This window comes from Vulpes vulpes, chromosome 1 (assembly GCF_048418805.1).
Source record: "Vulpes vulpes isolate BD-2025 chromosome 1, VulVul3, whole genome shotgun sequence".
Classification (NCBI taxonomy): domain Eukaryota; kingdom Metazoa; phylum Chordata; class Mammalia; order Carnivora; family Canidae; genus Vulpes; species Vulpes vulpes.
The window spans coordinates 130041198-130057701 of record NC_132780.1 but is presented as its reverse complement, the minus strand read 5'-3'; the positions used below and the strand labels follow the sequence as shown (position 1 = coordinate 130057701).

Sequence of the window (16504 nt, the reverse complement as noted above, 5' to 3'; positions counted from 1 at the left end):
GCCGAGTTCGGAGGCGGGGAGCGCAGTCCGGGCGGAGCCGGCGAGGCCTAGCAGGGCGGAGTGGGCGTGGTCTCGGGGGCCCCGCCCCGTCCCGCTTAGACAATGCCCGGGAGCCGCCAGAGCGTCGCGCCCCCGCCCCACCGCAGTTCTTGAGCTCGCCTACCCCGAGACCCCTCAGAAGCCGAAAGGTCCAGTCCCCGAGGCTTGAAGACTAGGACTCCCTTCTCCAACCAACTCTGTCCTCAGGGGGGTGGGGCCCAGCCAAGATCACAGAGCGCAGGAGTCCCGGTAGCCGCGGGAGGTAAGTCTAGGGATTGGAGATGTCCCCTGGACCGTGTGGAGGGCTGGAGTTTGAGGGTGCCGAGCCCGTGCCCGCGGTGGACAAGAGTGCAGGAGGCCAAAATCTGGGTGCGGAGCTGAGCGGGGTAGACTTTGGGGAAGATGAACCAGGAGACCGGGTCCTGGAGCCGGGAGTGGCGCCCGCTCCCTGGGACCACGCCCCCGGTTTCCCCGCCCCTTGGATTTCGTTTTAGACCTCTCCCAGTCCTCCGGGACTCGGTCTGGTTTATACTGGGTCGCGCTAGAGGCAGCACGGCCGGCCGGGGTGGAGAGAGGATATTTAACTCCTTAGATTCTAATTCCTCGTTGCCCCTCTCTGCCTCTCCGGTTCGGGCGTTCAGGACTTCCATCTTCCAGACCCCGACCCTCTCCGCAGCTGTCTCCTCCTGGCCCATAACCCCTTCGGGTCCCTCGCCACACTTCAGGTCCCTACAGCAGCGAGCAGCTAAGGGTTAAGGGGGCGGGGCCGTTGCATTTTTGGGGAGTGAGCGCATCCTAGCGGCTGCCAAGAGGGGCGCCTAGCAGGGACCTTGCGAAGCCCCCGAACAGGGGGCAACAGGTGTTTTGAAGATTAGGGGTCCCGATCTTGTTCCTCAGACTACATCCAAAGAAGCCGACCCAGAAGGGTGCGGGGTGGAATGGGGTCGGCAGGAAAGGAAGGTCTGGAGGGGGTGGGGTAAAGTGGGAGGGGCGCCCGGAGGTGGCAGAAGAAGACCCAGGCGCTCTTAACCATCCCCCGATATCCTTCTGTGCATGTCTCTTTCTCTGCCTCCTCCCCTTTCTGTCTTTTCTCCCAGACAGGTGAAGTAAAAGAGAAAACTAAAGAAATCAGCGTGGCCGGAGGGGGAGACTGTGTGGATGGGATGGGGACGCCAGGGGAGGGGCTGGGCCGCTGCTCCCATGCCCTGATCCGGGGGGTCCCGGAGAGCCTGGCTTCGGGGGAAGGTGCGGGGGCTGGCCTCCCGGCTCTGGACCTGGCTAAAGCTCAGAGGGAGCACGGGGTGCTGGGGGGTAAACTGAGGCAGCGATTGGGGCTGCAGCTGTTAGAACTGCCTCCTGAAGAGTCGCTGCCGCTGGGACCGCTGCTTGGTGACACCGCCGTGATCCAAGGGGACACGGCCCTAATCACGCGGCCCTGGAGCCCCGCCCGCAGGCCGGAGGTGAGGGGGGGGGCGGGATAAAGGGAAAGGAGGAGCTGGGCTTGCGGGGCCTTACGAATTGTGGGTGGGAATGTCTGTGCCCCGCGCCCTCTTTCCTGCCCTAAGGTCGATGGAGTCCGCAAAGCCCTTCAGGACCTTGGGCTCCGGATTGTGGAGATGGGGGATGAGAATGCGACTCTGGATGGCACTGATGTTCTCTTTACCGGTGAGGCTTAGGTGCCTGCATCCCTGGGGCTTGGCGCTGGGAAGCAGAGTTGGGGAGTCTGAGTCAGGTGGGGCCTTGTTCAACTCACTGTGGTTCTCAAACCTCCACGGCCTCCCTGGGCTCAGGCCGGGAGTTCTTCGTAGGCCTCTCCAAGTGGACCAACCACCGAGGAGCTGAGATCGTGGCAGACACGTTCCGGGTGAGGAGCGGGACAGGCTTCGCGCTGGGGAAGCGGGGGTGGGTGGGCTGGGGGGGTGGGCAGGGGGGCAGCGCCGAAGAGGGAGAAGCCCCGAGCAAACGCGGGAATCCCCTCACCCCTCCCGCGTCAAATACTTTCTTTTGTTGCCCCTAGGACTTCGCTGTCTCCACTGTGCCGGTCTCGAGCCCCTGCCACCTCCGCAGCCTCTGCGGCATGGGGGGGCCCCGAACTGTGGTGGCCGGTAGCAGCGACGCGGCCCAAAAGGCTGTCAGGGTGAGGAGGGGCGGGGCTGGGTGGGCGCGGCCAACAAGTAGGCTTGGCTTCTGGGGGTTGGGGGATGCGGAGAGCTGGGAGGTTTGGGGAATTAACTTCAACCCCTGCCCTCACGGAGCCGTCCACCTAGTGTGAAAACGCATCAGAAAGCAAGACGCTACTAAGGACAGAGACAGGGAGTACAGTCGATTACCATCATCTTCCCGAGTTTCAAGAAACTTCCCGGGATCCCTGGGTGGCGCAGCGGTTTGGCGCCTGCCTTTGGCCCAGGGCCTGATCCTGGAGACCCGGGATCGAACCCCATGTCGGGCATCCCTGCATGGAGCCTGCTTCTCCCTCTGCCTGTGTCTTTGCCTCTCTCTCTCTCTCTCTGTATGACTATCATAAATAGGGGGATCATAAATAGGGGGATCCCTGGGTGGCGCAGCGGTTTGGTGCCTGCCTTTGGCCCAGGGCACGATCCTGGAGACCCGGGATCGAATCCCACATCAGGCTCCCGATGCATGGAGCCTGCTTCTCCCTCTGCCTGTGTCTCTGCCTCTCTCTCTCTCTCTGTGACTATCATAAATAAATAAATAAATAAAAATTAAAAAAAAAAGAAAGAAACTTCCCAAACGGGCCGTCTAAGCTATGACAAAGGATGGATGAGATTGACCCGTGTGGGCTGGGGAAGGGGACAAGAGGGTTGCAGGTAGAAAGAACTGCATGTGAGTCCAGGTCGGAACTTAACAAAGGTTACTAAGACCTTTGTCACTAAGAGCAGTGCCTGACACAAACTGAGGGCAAATGCTTGTGCTCATTATTATGCAACAAATGTAAATGTGTCCCCAGCCCTTAATGGTGGTAGGGCCATCAGACTTGGTTGTGGAAAGGCTGTTAGACTTGACTACTTCCTCCTTCCTCTCCCTCAGGCGATGGCAGTGTTGACAGACCACCCCTATGCGTCCCTGACCCTCCCAGATGACGCGGCTGCTGACTGTCTCTTTCTACGTCCAGGACTGCCTGGTGTGCCCCCTTTCCTGCTGCACCGTGGAGGTGGGGACCTGCCCAATAGCCAAGAGGTGAGGGAAGGCAGGAGCTCCACCAACAACAACAATCAGAGAAAGAAGTCTTAGGCCTTCCTAGTGGGAGGAAGAAGGGGTACCTTCTCTAGAAGCTTGGGTGGTGCCACTCCCAGCTGGCTAGAAAAAGGGCCTGGCTGTGGCCTCAGGTCCTTACTCCCCTCTTCTCACTTCGTGTCCTCCCTGCAGGCACTGCAGAAGCTCTCTGATGTCACCCTGGTACCTGTGTCCTGCTCAGAACTGGAGAAGGCAGGCGCCGGTCTTAGCTCCCTTTGCCTGGTGCTCAGCACACGCCCCCACAGCTGAGGGCCTGGCCTCAGGGTCCTGGCTGGCCATGGGTAGGGCAGCAGAGGGAGTAGAAGGGGAAGGAAGCTTATATAGAAGACAGGGAATAGGTAGTAGTGGGGAGAGGGCCCCAGGATTGGGGGAGGGAGGGCTTAGTGTGGGAAAAAGGAATAGAGTCCACTGGGTGAGTCCTCTTCCTTAGAACTAATAAAACAACTGACCTTTTAGACTGGGATGTGGCTGGTGTCTTACTGGAGCAGAGGGATAGGGGCAAGGCTGAAATCGGAGGTTGAGGTTAGTGTTTGGGAAAGAGGTCTCTTTCATTCATCAAACCCTTATTAAGTACTTCCTGACTCATTGGCCAGCCCTATCAGGTGTTTGGGCACAAGATGGGCAGGATAGAATTTCTATTGTGGGGAGCATATACAAGGTAAAAAGATTATGGGCAGATCACTCAATTTATCTAAATGTCAGATGTTTCAGAGGCTGCGAGATTACCAACCCACCCCTAGTGAATACAGAGGAAGAAGTGTCGCTTCCAGGGCTCCTGGATTTTCATTCACTGAGGCTTAGCAGTAATATAAAAAAAGAGTCAGTCTCTTGATATCAGGGAACTCAACAGTACATTGAAATTGAAATACAGGTTGTGCTAGAACAATTCACAGGGTGTTGCTATGAGATGAATAAGGAGACTTCCTACAGCATCAAAATATATGCAGGGGTAGGCAAAGAGGATCAGGAATGCCTTCCCAGAAACGGCTATATTTCATCTGAGTCCTGGGGATGAAGAATTGGCCAGGACGGTAGTGGGGAGGAGGAAAAAGGGTGATCCAGGAAGAAGGACTTGCACTGTGTTAAAGGCATATTTGGAGGCTGGGGAGAATCACTCCAAAGTTGGCATGTTCTGTGAACGTGGAGTGACAAAGCAAGCCTGGAGAGTAGGGAGAGTGCTGCCAGCACCTTGTACCCAAAGCCAAGGCCCATGGGTCCCGAGCTGAAGAAATACCACAGCTCTGGAATACAGGCTGTGAGAAGGTTAACATTTGGGGAGGATCTCTCTGGCTTCAGGGAGGAGGGCACGGACAAGAAGATGAGGTGAGGCAATGAGTAACCCAGGGAAGAAATGAGGAGAGTATATTCAGGTGGCAGCCACCTGAATTGGTGTGAAGAAGGGTATGGATTTCACAGAGATGCTAAAATAGAAAGACAGGACTTGGTTCATTGTGTGGGAGTGAGCAGAAGGAGGTCTACATGACTCCCAGTTTCTGGCTTAGGCAACTGGTTGATTAAGGGAGAATGCAGAGGAGGATTAAGTGAGTGACAATGCTGTGTGCAAAATGCCTACTGCTTACTAGGCAGGGATGTCCCAGGGATAGATGGGAAATCCCATTACTCGAGATCTGAGCTGGAGAGAATTCAGAGGGTTGTTTGCAGAGGTAAGGGCTGAGGACTGGCTGTGGATGACAGGTTCCCAGGAGAGAGGAAGTCAGATAAAGGAAAGGACAAACCTAGAATGGTGGAGAATAGCAAGGCGGTAGGGAGCGAGGAAGAAGAGTCCAAAAGGAAGACACCAGGGATCCCTGGGTGGCACAGCGGTTTGGTGCCTGCCTTTGGCCCAGGGCGCGATCCTGGAGACCCGGGATCGAGTCCCACATCGGGCTCCCGGTGCATGGAGCCTGCTTCTCCCTCTGCCTGTGTCTCTGCCTCTCTCTCTCTCTCTCTCTGTGACTATCATAAATAAATAAAAATTAAAAAAAAAAAAGGAAGACACCAGCATTAAAGAAAAACAGCTTAAAGAAGAAAATAATCGAAGACCAAGCCCATAAATCTACTGGGTGTGACCATTAGGGCCTGACTGGCAACCTCAGGGGGAGTGGAGTGAAGGGGAAGAAGAGGTGAGCAGTGGGAGTGGAGTGAAGGGGAAGAAAAGGTGTAGGCTTCTGGCTCAAAGAGCTGGACTGGAGGGAAGGGAAGAAACAGGACATCTAGAACTTGTTGATATCTTATGGGGAGACAGGGCTTGATCAGGTTTAGAGAGGGCACTGGTAGTGAAGGAGACGTGAAGGTTATAGGAGAGATGAGGTAACTGAAGGAGCAAGATCAGTGGCAGAGAGATAGCCTAGAACTCAGGGTTCCTGACTCAAGCTAGTGCTCAGTTCTATCTCACGGTGCATTCCTTTTCCAGGTGAGGGACCAGGAAGGGGCTGGGAGTTGTGGAGAACCTCCAGCTTGTGAGGTTTACAATAAGGGCTTCCCTTCAAACTACAACTGCATAGATGGTGGAGGCATCAGCAGGAACCACTGGCGACAACCGTAGCGGCCTTCTGAGGGCCGAATGGTCCAGGTCTGCGTAGAGCAGGCTCTGAAAGGTGGGGAGGGAGGCAGGGGGGTCTCAGAAGTCCGACTCGCTGGGAGATACAGGACTCTGTCCTTCTTGGTCCACTGCTCTTGGGGATTCTGGCCGCCCCCCTTCCAATCCCCAGGCTCTTACCGGCTCCTGGTCCAGGTCCCCTGCCATCTTAGGCTCCTCCTCCTTTACTGGCCGCTGGGAGTCGACTTTCACTAGTGGCTCTATATGGGGGAGACAGAGCTGAAGAATTGAGAGAAAGTGACCAACACTGCTCCCAGCAAGGGCTCAGACTCCGTGAATTGGGAGGTGGGAGGTGTGGGAGTGGAAGAAGGAAAATGGGGTGGAGTTAGTCTCACCAAATCTGGGGAGTGGTCGAGGCGGTTGCGGAGGTGATCGTCTGTAACGGATGTATAAGTCTCTGAGGGCCACCAGTTTTGTCTCTCGCCCTCCAGCAGCAACCCAGCAACTCCAAGGCTCAGATCCGCACACAGTTTAGGCTCCACCCCCACAGACAGTTCCGCCCCCGCTCTGACCCGGCTCGGGCTCCCGCTTCGCATCCCTAGCCGCGGCTCCACCTACCCGCCCCCGGCCTCCGCCCAAGCGCTGACCTCGCCCATTCCCCTCTAGGCCGGGCAGGGCTCTCGGTCCAGCTGCGGCCCACGGAGGCCCTGGTCCTGCCCCTCCCGCGGACCCGGCCCGTGTAACCAGGCCCGCCCATGGTGCTCACCTGCGCCACCACCAGACCACGCCCAGCGCCCCGAGTCCCAGCACCAGCCCAGCGCCCAGCAGGGGGATCAGGAGTTGGGGATACACGGACCCTGGGGGAACGGAGGAAGGGGTGGTGGTGGATGCCGAGGTGGGGGGTGCGAGGGCAGACAACTAGCAGTCCAGCCAAGGCCTCTGCCCACGAGGGCGTGTGTCCGAGTTAAGTCCGGAGCGCCGAGCCCTGGACCTACCGTGGTCTGGAGCCTTGCAATCTGCCCGGTCCCCTAGCACGTGAAGCACCGTGCGGCTCTCTTCCTCGTGGCGGCCCCTGCAGAAAAAGGTGCCTGAGTCCCCCGCGCTCAGGAGCAGCTCTAGCCACCGGATACCAGGGTCCAGGGCACGTAGGCGACCAGCAAATGGCTGGATGGGAGACACAGTGGGGGTCCCGCTCGATGAGGCCCACAGGATTGGACGGCGTCCCTTGGACAGGCCCTTGCAGGCAGGGAAGCTGGGCGCCCAGGCCCAGCGGATGGGATGCGAGACGCCTACGCAGGAGAAATTCACTCGGTCTCCAGGGCGGCCGTCCAGTGAGGCTGGAGTTGGAGGGGGCAGGAGTTAGGGCGAGTCTGCAGGGCCGGACAAAGCCCACTCCCACGTCCTCTCTCTCTCATCTCCTCTCCTCTGCACTCCTGCCAGCCGGGATCTAACCACACTCATCACCGCCCCCCCACCCCAAGTCTTCCCTCGAGCCCATCCCAACTTTCCTGGGGCAGGATGGCTTACCCCCGGGGTCCCCCTGGACCCTCAACAGCAGCAACAGCAGCAGCTGCAGAACCAAGGCCATGGCCTGGGTGTGGTGGTGAGAGAAGGTGAGTGGATCAGTGGAGGAGGAGACCGGAGGGAAACTAGGGGGAGTTGTGGGGAGGCCTGCGGGTCTGGGGGCTCTGATAACAGCAGGGCGGGGCTCCCAGCTGCCAGGATCCTTCTGGGAGTCCTTGCAGGATCGCTCACAGCCCTCAAACCATACTCAGTTGAAAGTGGTGCTCAGACTGGTTACAGAAGCACTTTCGAATACTTTACCCCCCCCCCCCCCCCCCGCACTCCTGCCCCCCCCCCCCCGCCCCCGCAGGCAGAGTAGCAGTGGCCTAGAACATCCTGGAGGTCTGAGTTCAAAATCTGCCTTCAGGGGATCCCTTGGTGACTCAGCGGTCACCTGCCTTCGGCCCAGGGTGTGATCCTGGGGTCCCAGATGGAATCCCATGTTGGGCTCCCTGCGTGGAGCCTGCTTCTCCCTCTGCCTGTGTCTCTGCCTCTCTCTCTCTCTCTCTCTCTCTCTCGTGATTATTTAATCACGAGATAATATCTTAAAAAAAGATAATAAGATAATATCTTTAAAAATATCTTAATATTAAATAATATAATATAAAATATTATATTATATATTATTTTATATATTTATATTATATTATCATTATATTATATTATTATTTATATTATAAATAATATTTATAAAAATATAAAAATTATCTTATTATTTAAGATAATATCTTAAAAAAAAAAAAGACCTGCCTTCACCATCTACCAGCCAGTGATGTTGACAAGTTGCTTAACTTCTCTGGGCCTGTTGGTTCATCTATAAAACAGGGATAAAAGCACCTATGTCACAGAGTATTGAGAAATTTTTTTAAAAAAGGAATACACCTAAAATGCCTAGAACAATGGCTGACACACAGGAGCACTCACTCAGTGCTCATCACTATTATGATCATTATAATTTCTATTCTTATTTTAGCTTCTACTTCATCTCTCTATGCCCATGCTGTCCCTCCTGGCCAATGGTGTCCCCACCCAGACTGGCAGGGTTTGATTTGGGAAGCGCCCTGGAGCAGGTGCATATGCCCCACCCTGGACTTCATTGGCCCTCACTGAACTAAAGCAGGCCAGGCCAGGCCTTAGTTTAGCCAGGGCAAGTTCTAAGAACCTTCTAAGGGCCTGAGACAGCGCTTCAGTGGGCAGCTCCAGCCTATGCCTCTGCTGTTGTGATATCACAGGAGCCCTTGGTGACATCACAAACCCTTTGTCCTTCATTCTGTGGCTGAGCAGTAGTTGGGAAGACCATGTCAGGGCTGAATACAGATTAAGTTGGCCTCTTCTATCCTAAGTTTCTGCTCAGGAGCCCCTACCAATGCCCCCCAGGGACCCAAACTTAGCAGTTAGTGTGGGCTTCACCCCATTGTCCATTTCCCAGGGTCCAGCAGGCCTTGTGCCCACAGCCAGTGTAACATCACAGGGGCCTTGATGATGCCTTTTCAGAGGACTGGGCCAGCAGGGATGTCAGCTGGGAACTGGGAGGGGTGTCTTGGCCTGAAACCAAGAACCAAGATGGAGTTGGCCGCGAGTGTACCTACCCTCCACTCTCTCTCTCTCCTATCCCTACTCCCTCACCCAGTTCAGTTTAGTCCCTCCCCATCCCTGGTCATCTCTGTGTAAATGGGGAAGGAGGGGCCACCAGGGGCAGGGAAGGGAGGGACCATTGGGATTATAAATTCTAAAAAGGCCTCACAACGCCCGCCTGGGAGCGGGAGCTGGGTGCCCGAAAACCTCTGTCCACTGCTGCCCTCACTACCATTCTCGGGACCCTCATCATGAAAGGTCTTCTGCTGCTCACCCTGTCTGCTCTGCTCTGCTGGGTCTCAGGTGAGCACTGGGGGGCCCCCAGGGACTGCTGCACCTTGCCCCCTCCACTGCCCTCCATTGCCTACTGCTCAGGATCCCAAGCACCCCTAGTCCCAAATGCGGCAGCTCTCCTGTGCCTCCAGAACCAGACCTCCTTGTGACACGGTCCTGGCTCCATTTCTCGAGGACTCATGTCTCACACTTCTGCCCACCTCCAAGATCCACTCTTCTAACCTGCCAGGGCTCCAGATCCCCTGTCCCCCACTCCACTACCAAACTCTTTGGGGCCCAGCTTACTGCTTTCTCCTCTCACCACCTGCGCTCAGCAGAGCTCTCTCAGAAACCTAGGCATCCAGCCTGGAGCTTCTTGTGCGCCCCACCCTCCCCACCTACTCTTTCATATTCTATTCTCAGCCCTTCAAGCAGTGGCCTTTACTAGCTCACCCCTGCTCTTCCCGGGTATCTGCAGGGACACAAGCTTTCTAGAGGTTCCCAGTGATCTCCTAGAACCTCCTGGGGAACTAGGGAGATATCCCAGCCTTCTAGGGAGGGAATGCCAGGGCTGCCCGCCCCCAGGATGAAGTGGATTTGTTTCACAGAGGTACAGTCACCAGGTTGCTCTACCCTTGGACTGAACCCCTCCTTCACCAAACTTTGCTCACTCAAACCTGGAATAAGCTGAGGTGGGAACTTGGAGGGTAACACTTTCTGCATCCACTGTCTCCATTCTGGTGAGGTGCTCACACAGCATCTGATGACCTGCTTCCCAGATGTTATTCTTTTCTGTCTGAGAGTTGCCAGAGTGAGAGGATCCCACTCACTCAGGTCTGGTTCCTCTTCCCACATCATGGTGGTTCCAGGTGATGAGAGTAAATTGCTAAAGCCTGCCACAGGTGGCTTTCTTGCCTGCCTCAAGTTCCAAGCCATTCATGCAATGTTGCAACAATGATTTTTATTTTATCGTTTTTTAAAGATTTTATTTATTTAGGGATCCCTGGGTGGCACAGCGGTTTGGCGCCTGCCTTTGGCCCAGGGCGCGATCCTGGAGACCCGGGATCAAATCCTACATCGGGCTCCCGGTGCATGGAGCCTGCTTCTCCCTCTGCCTGTGTCTCTGCCTCTCTCTCTCTCTCTCTCTCTGTGTGACTATCATAAATAAATAAAAATTTAAAAATAAATAAATAAATAAATATATGGCAGTTCTATAAAAAAAAAAAGATTTTATTTATTTAGGGACTCCTGGGTGGCTCAGTGGTTGAACATCTACCTTCGGCTCAGGGCGTCATCCCGGGGTCCTGGGATCAAGTCCCACATCAGGCTCCCTGCATGGAGCCTGCTTCTCCCTCTGCCTGTGTCTCTGCCTCTCTCTCTGTGTCTCTCATGAATAAATAAATTAAATATTTTTATATTTTATTTATCTGAGAGAGCACAAGTGGGCACATCCATTCCTCGATGTGGGGCTCGACATGGGGCTCAATGGGACCTGAGGACCCTGCGGTCATGACCTGAGCCAAAGGCAGACGCTTATCAGACTGAGCCACCCAGGAACCCCAACAACCATGATTTCTATTTGTAGTATTTCTTCTAATTTGAAGTTTCCATCTGTGACATTTTCTGAATTCCTTTATCTTTTCCCGCACCTCCTTCCTTGCCCACAGTATCCCCACATTCCATCTATCCCTAGCCCCATGTTTTTGTTGGTATCTCTGTCCCTCTTGACTCATCCCCAAATGGGGTGGGGTAAAAGATGATATTTAGGGTGTAGGTATTCACAGAGTAATGACTCCACCCTCACCTACTTCCACTTTTTCTGCTGCACTTACCTGCTCTGTCACCAGCAAAGCAACCAAGTCAGAACACCTACTTGATTGGCTCTTGTCCACCTACCCCCCAGCTTGGCTGGTGTCCAGGTGAGTCAGATTCCCCATCACCTCAGCCTGACTTGTGTCTTCCCAGCTGACATTCGCTGTCACTCCTGCTACAAAGTCCCTGTGCTGGGCTGTGTGGACCGGCAGTCCTGTCGCCTGGAACCGGGACAACAGTGCCTGACAACAAATGTGTACCTCGGTAACATCTTCCTCTGTAGTGGGGAGAGGGGGCTGGTGGGACACTATGGCAAGGGCTGGGGCCCAACTGTGGCTCAGACTGAGATGGTCACTGCAATGATGACAGTCACAGCAATGATGACATTTGGCCAAAGATTCTTACGTATCAGGCACCTTTCTATGACTTTATGTGGATTGCTTCACTTCATGCTCACGAGAACCCTGTGAATGTGCGTGCTTTTGTTATACTGAGGATACAGCCTCAGAAAGAGACAGTAACAAGTCCAAGGCCTCACAGCCAGCGAGTCCTAGGACCAAGACTGGGGTGAGGGGGTGGGGAAGGAAGTGCAGGCAGACAGTCAGACTTACTGAGAAGAGATAAAGAGGGGAGGGCCCCGGCAAAGTCGGAAAGGAAGCCTGGATGGGTGCCTGAGGAGGAGAGGTGGACACAGGCACAGCGGGCACCCGTCCCAGCTGACCCCACGGCCCTCTCCTGCCCTCAGGTAAGATGTGGGTTTTCTCCAACCTTCGATGTGGCACACCAGAAGAGCCTTGTCGGGAGACCTTCAACCAAACCAACCACAAGCTGGGTCTGATCTATAATACCACCTGTTGCAGCAAGGACAACTGCAATAGCCCAGCCCCTCGGCCCACCCCGGCCCTGACCCTTGTCCTCCTCACCTCTTTGGCTGGCCTTGGCCTCTGGCTGCTGCACTAAGACTCACTCCCTGGCTGCCCCTTCTCGGCTAGCTTGAGCTTAGCCGAGTCTCCCTGTCCCCAGGTTCCCCATACTCGTCTCTCCTTAACTCCCTTTGCTCAGAAAAGCATTTCTCCAGGCTCTTCACATTTCTTTAATTAAACAGTGGGTTCCTCACCCATCCTTCCACCTTCCATACTCCATTCAGCTTTTCCTGAATCCCTTCCCATATCCCTCCAGACCATTCCAGATCTCCCACTGGTCGCCAGAAGAGCTCCTTGCTTTGCCTCCTACACTCCACCATGCCGACTAGGGGAGGGATGGGGATCTGGGCCTGAAATGGGGCTTCTGTCCTGTCCCCCGCAAAGGCTCCCAGGAAGGACCCGATGACCTCACTGTATGGGTTTGATTCCCTAAACCCTGGTCCCCGTACGTACCTCATCCTCATGCTCACCTCTTTCCATTTTGAGTAATAAATGTCTGTGTCTGATAAATTGTGTGTTTATTGTCAAAAGGCCTGTTGTCAGAAGCTCCCTCTCAGGAAATAACACTCTCGGTTCCTGCCCACCCCCAAGAATCCTCCAGGGAGTTTCCCTGGGAGGCTGGGTTGGGGCAAATAGAGAAACGGGTTTTTCAGGCCTCCATCCTTCCTTCCTGAGTCTGGGGAGTCTGGGGATGGCACACAGGTCCCAGTGTTTGGAGCAACAATCCTTATCCCAAATTTAGGCCACACCTCTGATGTACTGCCAAGAAGGAGGTGCAGCCTGGCTTGAGGGTCCCCCCCAGAAAGGATATGCTTGGGCTGAGTCCCAGTCCTTCATGTTTGAGACAAGGGCCTCTCTTGGCCAGGTTGCTAAACAGGGCACCAAGCAACCGGCCTATCTCAGTGCTTTCCTTTCCTTTCCCAATCCTATAGGGTCACATCAGGAACCGAATTGCAAATGCGAGTAGGAGGAACAGACCCAACAAGGTTCTTTGATTCCTGGTGACCCCCACTCAGCCCAGAACCTACTCCCCTCAGTGGTCTTCACTGCTAAGGAAGATTTTCCCTAGCAGTAGGATCCAGGAGTCACTTGGGGCAGATTCTCCATTGTTCTTTGGGGTTTCATTGGTCAAGGAGAACACTATTGGAACAAAGTCCATGGATACTTGGTAAATAGAGCATGGGTGTCCCCATAATTCTCCTGCAATACTCCCATCAACAAAAGAGAGATGGCACTTTCCAGTCAGTGCTAAAGTGGCAGACAGATTTTAATGGCTCACAGAGGGGTGTTTGTCTTCTCACCTCAGATCTCCTTTGTTCCCTTACTCCTCCCGCCCACCCTCCCCACAGCCTACTAGCCTCTCCACAGTGCTGGCAGGAGCCAGGCCAGGGCAGTGGCTGCTGCAGCCACAAATCGTGGTGGGGCCACCATTCTTGCCATGGCACTGTTGCACAGATCTCCGACGCAGCAGTCCCTGTGGGTTGTGTAAGTCACGTCTCCCACCAACTCGGTTTCCACTTGATTGCAATGATGGGCTGCCACGCAGGCTGGATAGTGATGAATCAAGGTTATCGAGGCTAAGAGAGAAAACAAGACTGGGGTGTTGGATTCTTGGCTGGAGGACTTGCCTTCTAGGACAGAGCAGATGTACTTCAAGGAGCCCACATGGATTCTCTGCACCCCTCAGAAAACCACCTCCATGAAACCAAGTGACCAAGATTAACTTAAAAAATATGAGCCCTCTGATTCAATGCACTGAAAAGAACCAAGCTCTCCTTTTGTGGTGTTCTGGTTAAAAAAAAAATTCCATGACTGTAATATAATTATGAGAAAATATTAGATAAACCTAAATTGAGGGATGGTCTCTAAAATAACTTAAGGGGACTCTTGAAAAATGTCAAGGTCATGGAAGACAGAGATGCAGGACTGTCCCAGATTGGAGGAGACTAAGAAGACATGAGACCTAAATGCAATTGCAGGGGACACCTGGGTGGCTCAGTGGTTGAACATCTGCCTTTGGCTCAGGTCATGATCCCGGGGTACTAGGATCGAGTCCTGTATCGGGTTCCTCACAGGGAGACTGCTTCTCCCTCTGCCTATGTCTCTGCCTTCTCTCTGTGTCTCTCATGAATAAATAAATAAAATCTTTTAAAAATAAAAAAAAATGCAATTGTGGGATCCTGGTTTAGGTCCTGGACCGAAGCCGATGTCCCTCTTGTCAGTTCAGGTGGAAAAAGGAACACTACAGGTCCCATCACCTGCAGGCACAGGTGCAGCCGGGTGGGCCAAGGAACATGTAGGCCTAGGCTCAGCGAATAGGGATGCTTGCTTATCACTCAAAGGAACCTGCAGGACACGTAATTAATCAGCACTATCCTAAAGAGATAATCATTAGATGTACCTAATGAGGGATCCCTGGGTGGCACAGCGGTTTGGCGCCTGCCTTTGGCCCAGGGCGCGATCCTGGAGACCCGGGATCGAATCCCACGGCGGGTTCCCGGTGCATGGAGCCTGCTTCTCCCTCTGCCTGTGTCTCTGCCTCTGTGTGTGTGTGTGTGTGTGACTATCATAAATAAATAAAAATTAAAAAAAAAAAGATGTACCTGATGAGATCTCTAACATGAAGAATGAAGACATTTCTTTAGATTCCAAGTCTCTGGAGATGGAAAAGACCTCTGGGGGAGCAGACGCAGTGGCACCAGAACACCTGCTAGCATGACCTTATGGGCCTCCAATCGATAGTGTCCACCTGCTCAGAAGACCACTATCCCCAATTTTGCCCTCAAAAACTCTCACTTGCAAGCTGTCAGGTGGTGGGGGTGGGAGTTTTGAGCACTAGCTCCCTATTTCCTTGTTGGTACCACACCAAGAAATAGCTTTTCTTTACTGCAAAAGCCCGATGTTGGGCAGCCCGGGTGGCTCAGTGGTTTAGCACCGCCTTCGGTCCAGGACGTGATCCTGGAGACCCGGGATCGAGTCCCACATCGGGCTCCCTGCACGGAGCCTGCTTCTTCCTCTGCCTGTGTCTCTGCCTCTCTCTCTATCTGTCATGAATAAATAAATAAAATCTTAAAAAAAAAAAAAGCCCGATGTTGTTTTTTATTGGCTTGTGCACATCGGGTGGATGAACTCTCATTTGGTTTGGATACAGGACTAGACAAAAAGACATAATTAGAACAGCTAGCTAAACTGAATAAGGTCTGTAGATTAGTTAGTAGTATTTTTTTAAATATTTATTTATATATTTGAGAGAGAGAGAAAGAAAGAGAGAGCAGGAGGAGGGGCAGAAGGAGAGGGAGAGAATCCTCAAGCAGTCTCCCTGCTGAGCACGGAACTCCATTTAGAGTTTGCTCTCACAACCCTGAGATCATACCTGAGCCGAAATCAAGAGTTGGATGCTTAACCGACTGAGCCACCCAGGCACCTCTCGTTAGTAGTATTGTACCAGTGTTATTTTCTGATTCTGATGATCATACTATGGTTATATTACATGTTAACGCTAGAGGAAGGGAGGTGAAAGATATACAGGAATTCTACTATTTTTGCAACTTTTCTGTCAATCAGAAATTATTTCAGAATCACGCATGCATACACACACATACACACACACACACACAACACACTGGTTCTTAGCTAATGTATGCAAGTTTGGTTTAATATTTTGGTCCCAGGTTCCCCGGGGGGCTTAGCAGTTGAGCCTCTGCCTCGGGCTCAGGGCGTGATCCCGGAGATCCAGGATTGAGTCCTACATTGGGCTCCCTGCATGGAGCCTGCCTCTCCCTCTGCCTGTGTCTCTGCCTCTCTCTTTCTGTCTTTCATGAATAAATAAATAAAATCTTTTAAAAAATATATTTTGGTCCCTGCCTTCAAAGGACAGAACTTTTTCAACCCCTTATGAGTGAATGGCCTTATGAGACCCTGGAGAGTGAAGCGGAGGAGGTGGGAGTGCAAGGACCATGGGCTGCTAAGAGTGCCAGAGCCAGAAGAGGCCTCAGATTCCTCTACTCTGCCGTGGGACCATCTGTCCAGAGCCAGACTGGGACTGGAAGGTTCTGGACACCAGAAAGATGGAAGTAGAAGCTGGAGGCAGGGAAGGGCTAAGAGAAGACGGAGAAACTGAGGACTCACGGTTTCTAGACAGCTTGCTCTGTCCCAGGCCTGGTTGGGGTTTGCGCTCCAGGAATCCACAGCGTTTCCCCTCCCCGCAGGTGGCCACTGTTTCTTTGCAGGAGCTGCTGGGGTCTCCTCTGCATTCATAGCACCGCATGTGGTTTCCTGGCAGGAGAGAAGAGGTGCTTGACCTGGACTGATAGGGAGCCAGTTGGCAGAGGGCAACAGGCCTTGGCTGCCTCCTTACCCAGGGTAGACCCCAACAGAGTGCTGAGCAGGACCCCCATGAGTAGGGAGTTCATTGTGTCTGCCTGCTTTAGTATCATCTCTCTCTCCTGCCCCCCTCCCCTGGCCCTGACTGCCAGCTTTATATCCCCTTGCCTTGGGCTTTATAGGGCAATAAAAAGGGAGGAAA

The 16504-nt window shown here is 53.7% G+C and overlaps 4 protein-coding genes across 13 annotated transcripts; 2 read left to right on the top strand and 2 right to left on the bottom strand.

Moving 5' to 3' along the window:
* Positions 1–44: 44 nt before the first annotated feature.
* Positions 45–5284, top strand: DDAH2 (DDAH family member 2, ADMA-independent). Of its 8 annotated transcripts, none has more exons than XM_025990453.2 (7): positions 45–301; positions 1137–1499; positions 1605–1704; positions 1830–1903; positions 2057–2176; positions 3088–3237; positions 3427–5284. In XM_025990453.2, the coding sequence occupies exons 2-7, from the start codon at positions 1203–1205 to the stop codon at positions 3541–3543; spliced, it is 858 nt and encodes a 285-aa protein (XP_025846238.1). In that variant the 5' UTR covers positions 45–301; positions 1137–1202; the 3' UTR covers positions 3544–5284. The 8 variants fall into 8 exon arrangements, with proteins under 8 accessions (XP_025846238.1, XP_072584075.1, XP_072584098.1 ...); XM_072727974.1 differs by having other exon boundaries at positions 75–301; positions 1141–1499; XM_072727997.1 differs by lacking the exon at positions 45–301 and adding an exon at positions 558–764 and having other exon boundaries at positions 1141–1499.
* On the bottom strand, positions 4129–7478 carry MPIG6B (megakaryocyte and platelet inhibitory receptor G6b). 3 transcript variants are annotated; one of them, XM_025990458.2, is made up of 6 exons: positions 7361–7478; positions 6829–7170; positions 6600–6690; positions 6229–6269; positions 6014–6093; positions 4129–5884 (listed from the first exon to the last, which is right to left on the bottom strand). In XM_025990458.2, the coding sequence occupies exons 1-6, from the start codon at positions 7419–7421 to the stop codon at positions 5780–5782; spliced, it is 720 nt and encodes a 239-aa protein (XP_025846243.1). In that variant the 5' UTR covers positions 7422–7478; the 3' UTR covers positions 4129–5779. The 3 variants fall into 3 exon arrangements, with proteins under 3 accessions (XP_025846243.1, XP_072584134.1, XP_025846244.1); XM_072728033.1 differs by having other exon boundaries at positions 6014–6112; positions 7361–7460; XM_025990459.2 differs by lacking the exon at positions 6600–6690 and having other exon boundaries at positions 6014–6112; positions 7361–7421.
* Positions 7479–9153: 1675 nt separating this feature from the next.
* LY6G6C (lymphocyte antigen 6 family member G6C) lies at positions 9154–12489 on the top strand. The gene is made up of 3 exons (XM_025990651.2): positions 9154–9274; positions 11210–11320; positions 11802–12489. Exons 1-3 carry the CDS (start codon positions 9223–9225, stop codon positions 12014–12016), a joined length of 378 nt encoding a protein of 125 aa, XP_025846436.1. The 5' UTR covers positions 9154–9222; the 3' UTR covers positions 12017–12489.
* An 843-nt stretch (positions 12490–13332) lies between these two features.
* LY6G6D (lymphocyte antigen 6 family member G6D) lies at positions 13333–16391 on the bottom strand. The gene is made up of 3 exons (XM_072748644.1): positions 16337–16391; positions 16108–16254; positions 13333–13556 (listed from the first exon to the last, which is right to left on the bottom strand). Exons 1-3 carry the CDS (start codon positions 16389–16391, stop codon positions 13333–13335), a joined length of 426 nt encoding a protein of 141 aa, XP_072604745.1.
* Positions 16392–16504: the final 113 nt, after the last annotated feature.

Excerpts from the sequence above, each read along its gene's own strand:
- LY6G6C (XM_025990651.2), top strand. The coding sequence starts at position 9,223 with ATGAAAGGTCTTCTGCTGCTCACCCTGTCTGCTCTGCTCTGCTGGGTC. Across the intron at positions 9,275-11,209 it reads TCTGCTCTGCTGGGTCTCAG|CTGACATTCGCTGTCACTCC; the intron begins GTGAGCACTGGG and ends GTGTCTTCCCAG. Across the intron at positions 11,321-11,801 it reads GACAACAAATGTGTACCTCG|GTAAGATGTGGGTTTTCTCC; the intron begins GTAACATCTTCC and ends TCCTGCCCTCAG.
- DDAH2 (XM_025990452.2), top strand. The coding sequence starts at position 978 with ATGGGGTCGGCAGGAAAGGAAG. Across the intron at positions 1,500-1,604 it reads GCCCCGCCCGCAGGCCGGAG|GTCGATGGAGTCCGCAAAGC; the intron begins GTGAGGGGGGGG and ends TCCTGCCCTAAG. Across the intron at positions 1,705-1,829 it reads CACTGATGTTCTCTTTACCG|GCCGGGAGTTCTTCGTAGGC; the intron begins GTGAGGCTTAGG and ends CCCTGGGCTCAG.
- LY6G6D (XM_072748644.1), bottom strand. The coding sequence starts at position 16,391 with ATGAACTCCCTACTCATGGGGGTCCTGCTCAGCACTCTGTTGGGGTCT. Across the intron at positions 16,255-16,336 it reads TCTGTTGGGGTCTACCCTGG|GAAACCACATGCGGTGCTAT; the intron begins GTAAGGAGGCAG and ends CTCTCCTGCCAG. Across the intron at positions 13,557-16,107 it reads GAGCAAGCTGTCTAGAAACC|CCTCGATAACCTTGATTCAT; the intron begins GTGAGTCCTCAG and ends TTTCTCTCTTAG.
- MPIG6B (XM_025990458.2), bottom strand. The coding sequence starts at position 7,421 with ATGGCCTTGGTTCTGCAGCTGCTGCTGTTGCTGCTGTTGAGGGTCCAG. Across the intron at positions 6,094-6,228 it reads TCGACCACTCCCCAGATTTG|AGCCACTAGTGAAAGTCGAC; the intron begins GTGAGACTAACT and ends TCCCCCATATAG. Across the intron at positions 5,885-6,013 it reads GGGACCTGGACCAGGAGCCG|AGCCTGCTCTACGCAGACCT; the intron begins GTAAGAGCCTGG and ends CCCACCTTTCAG.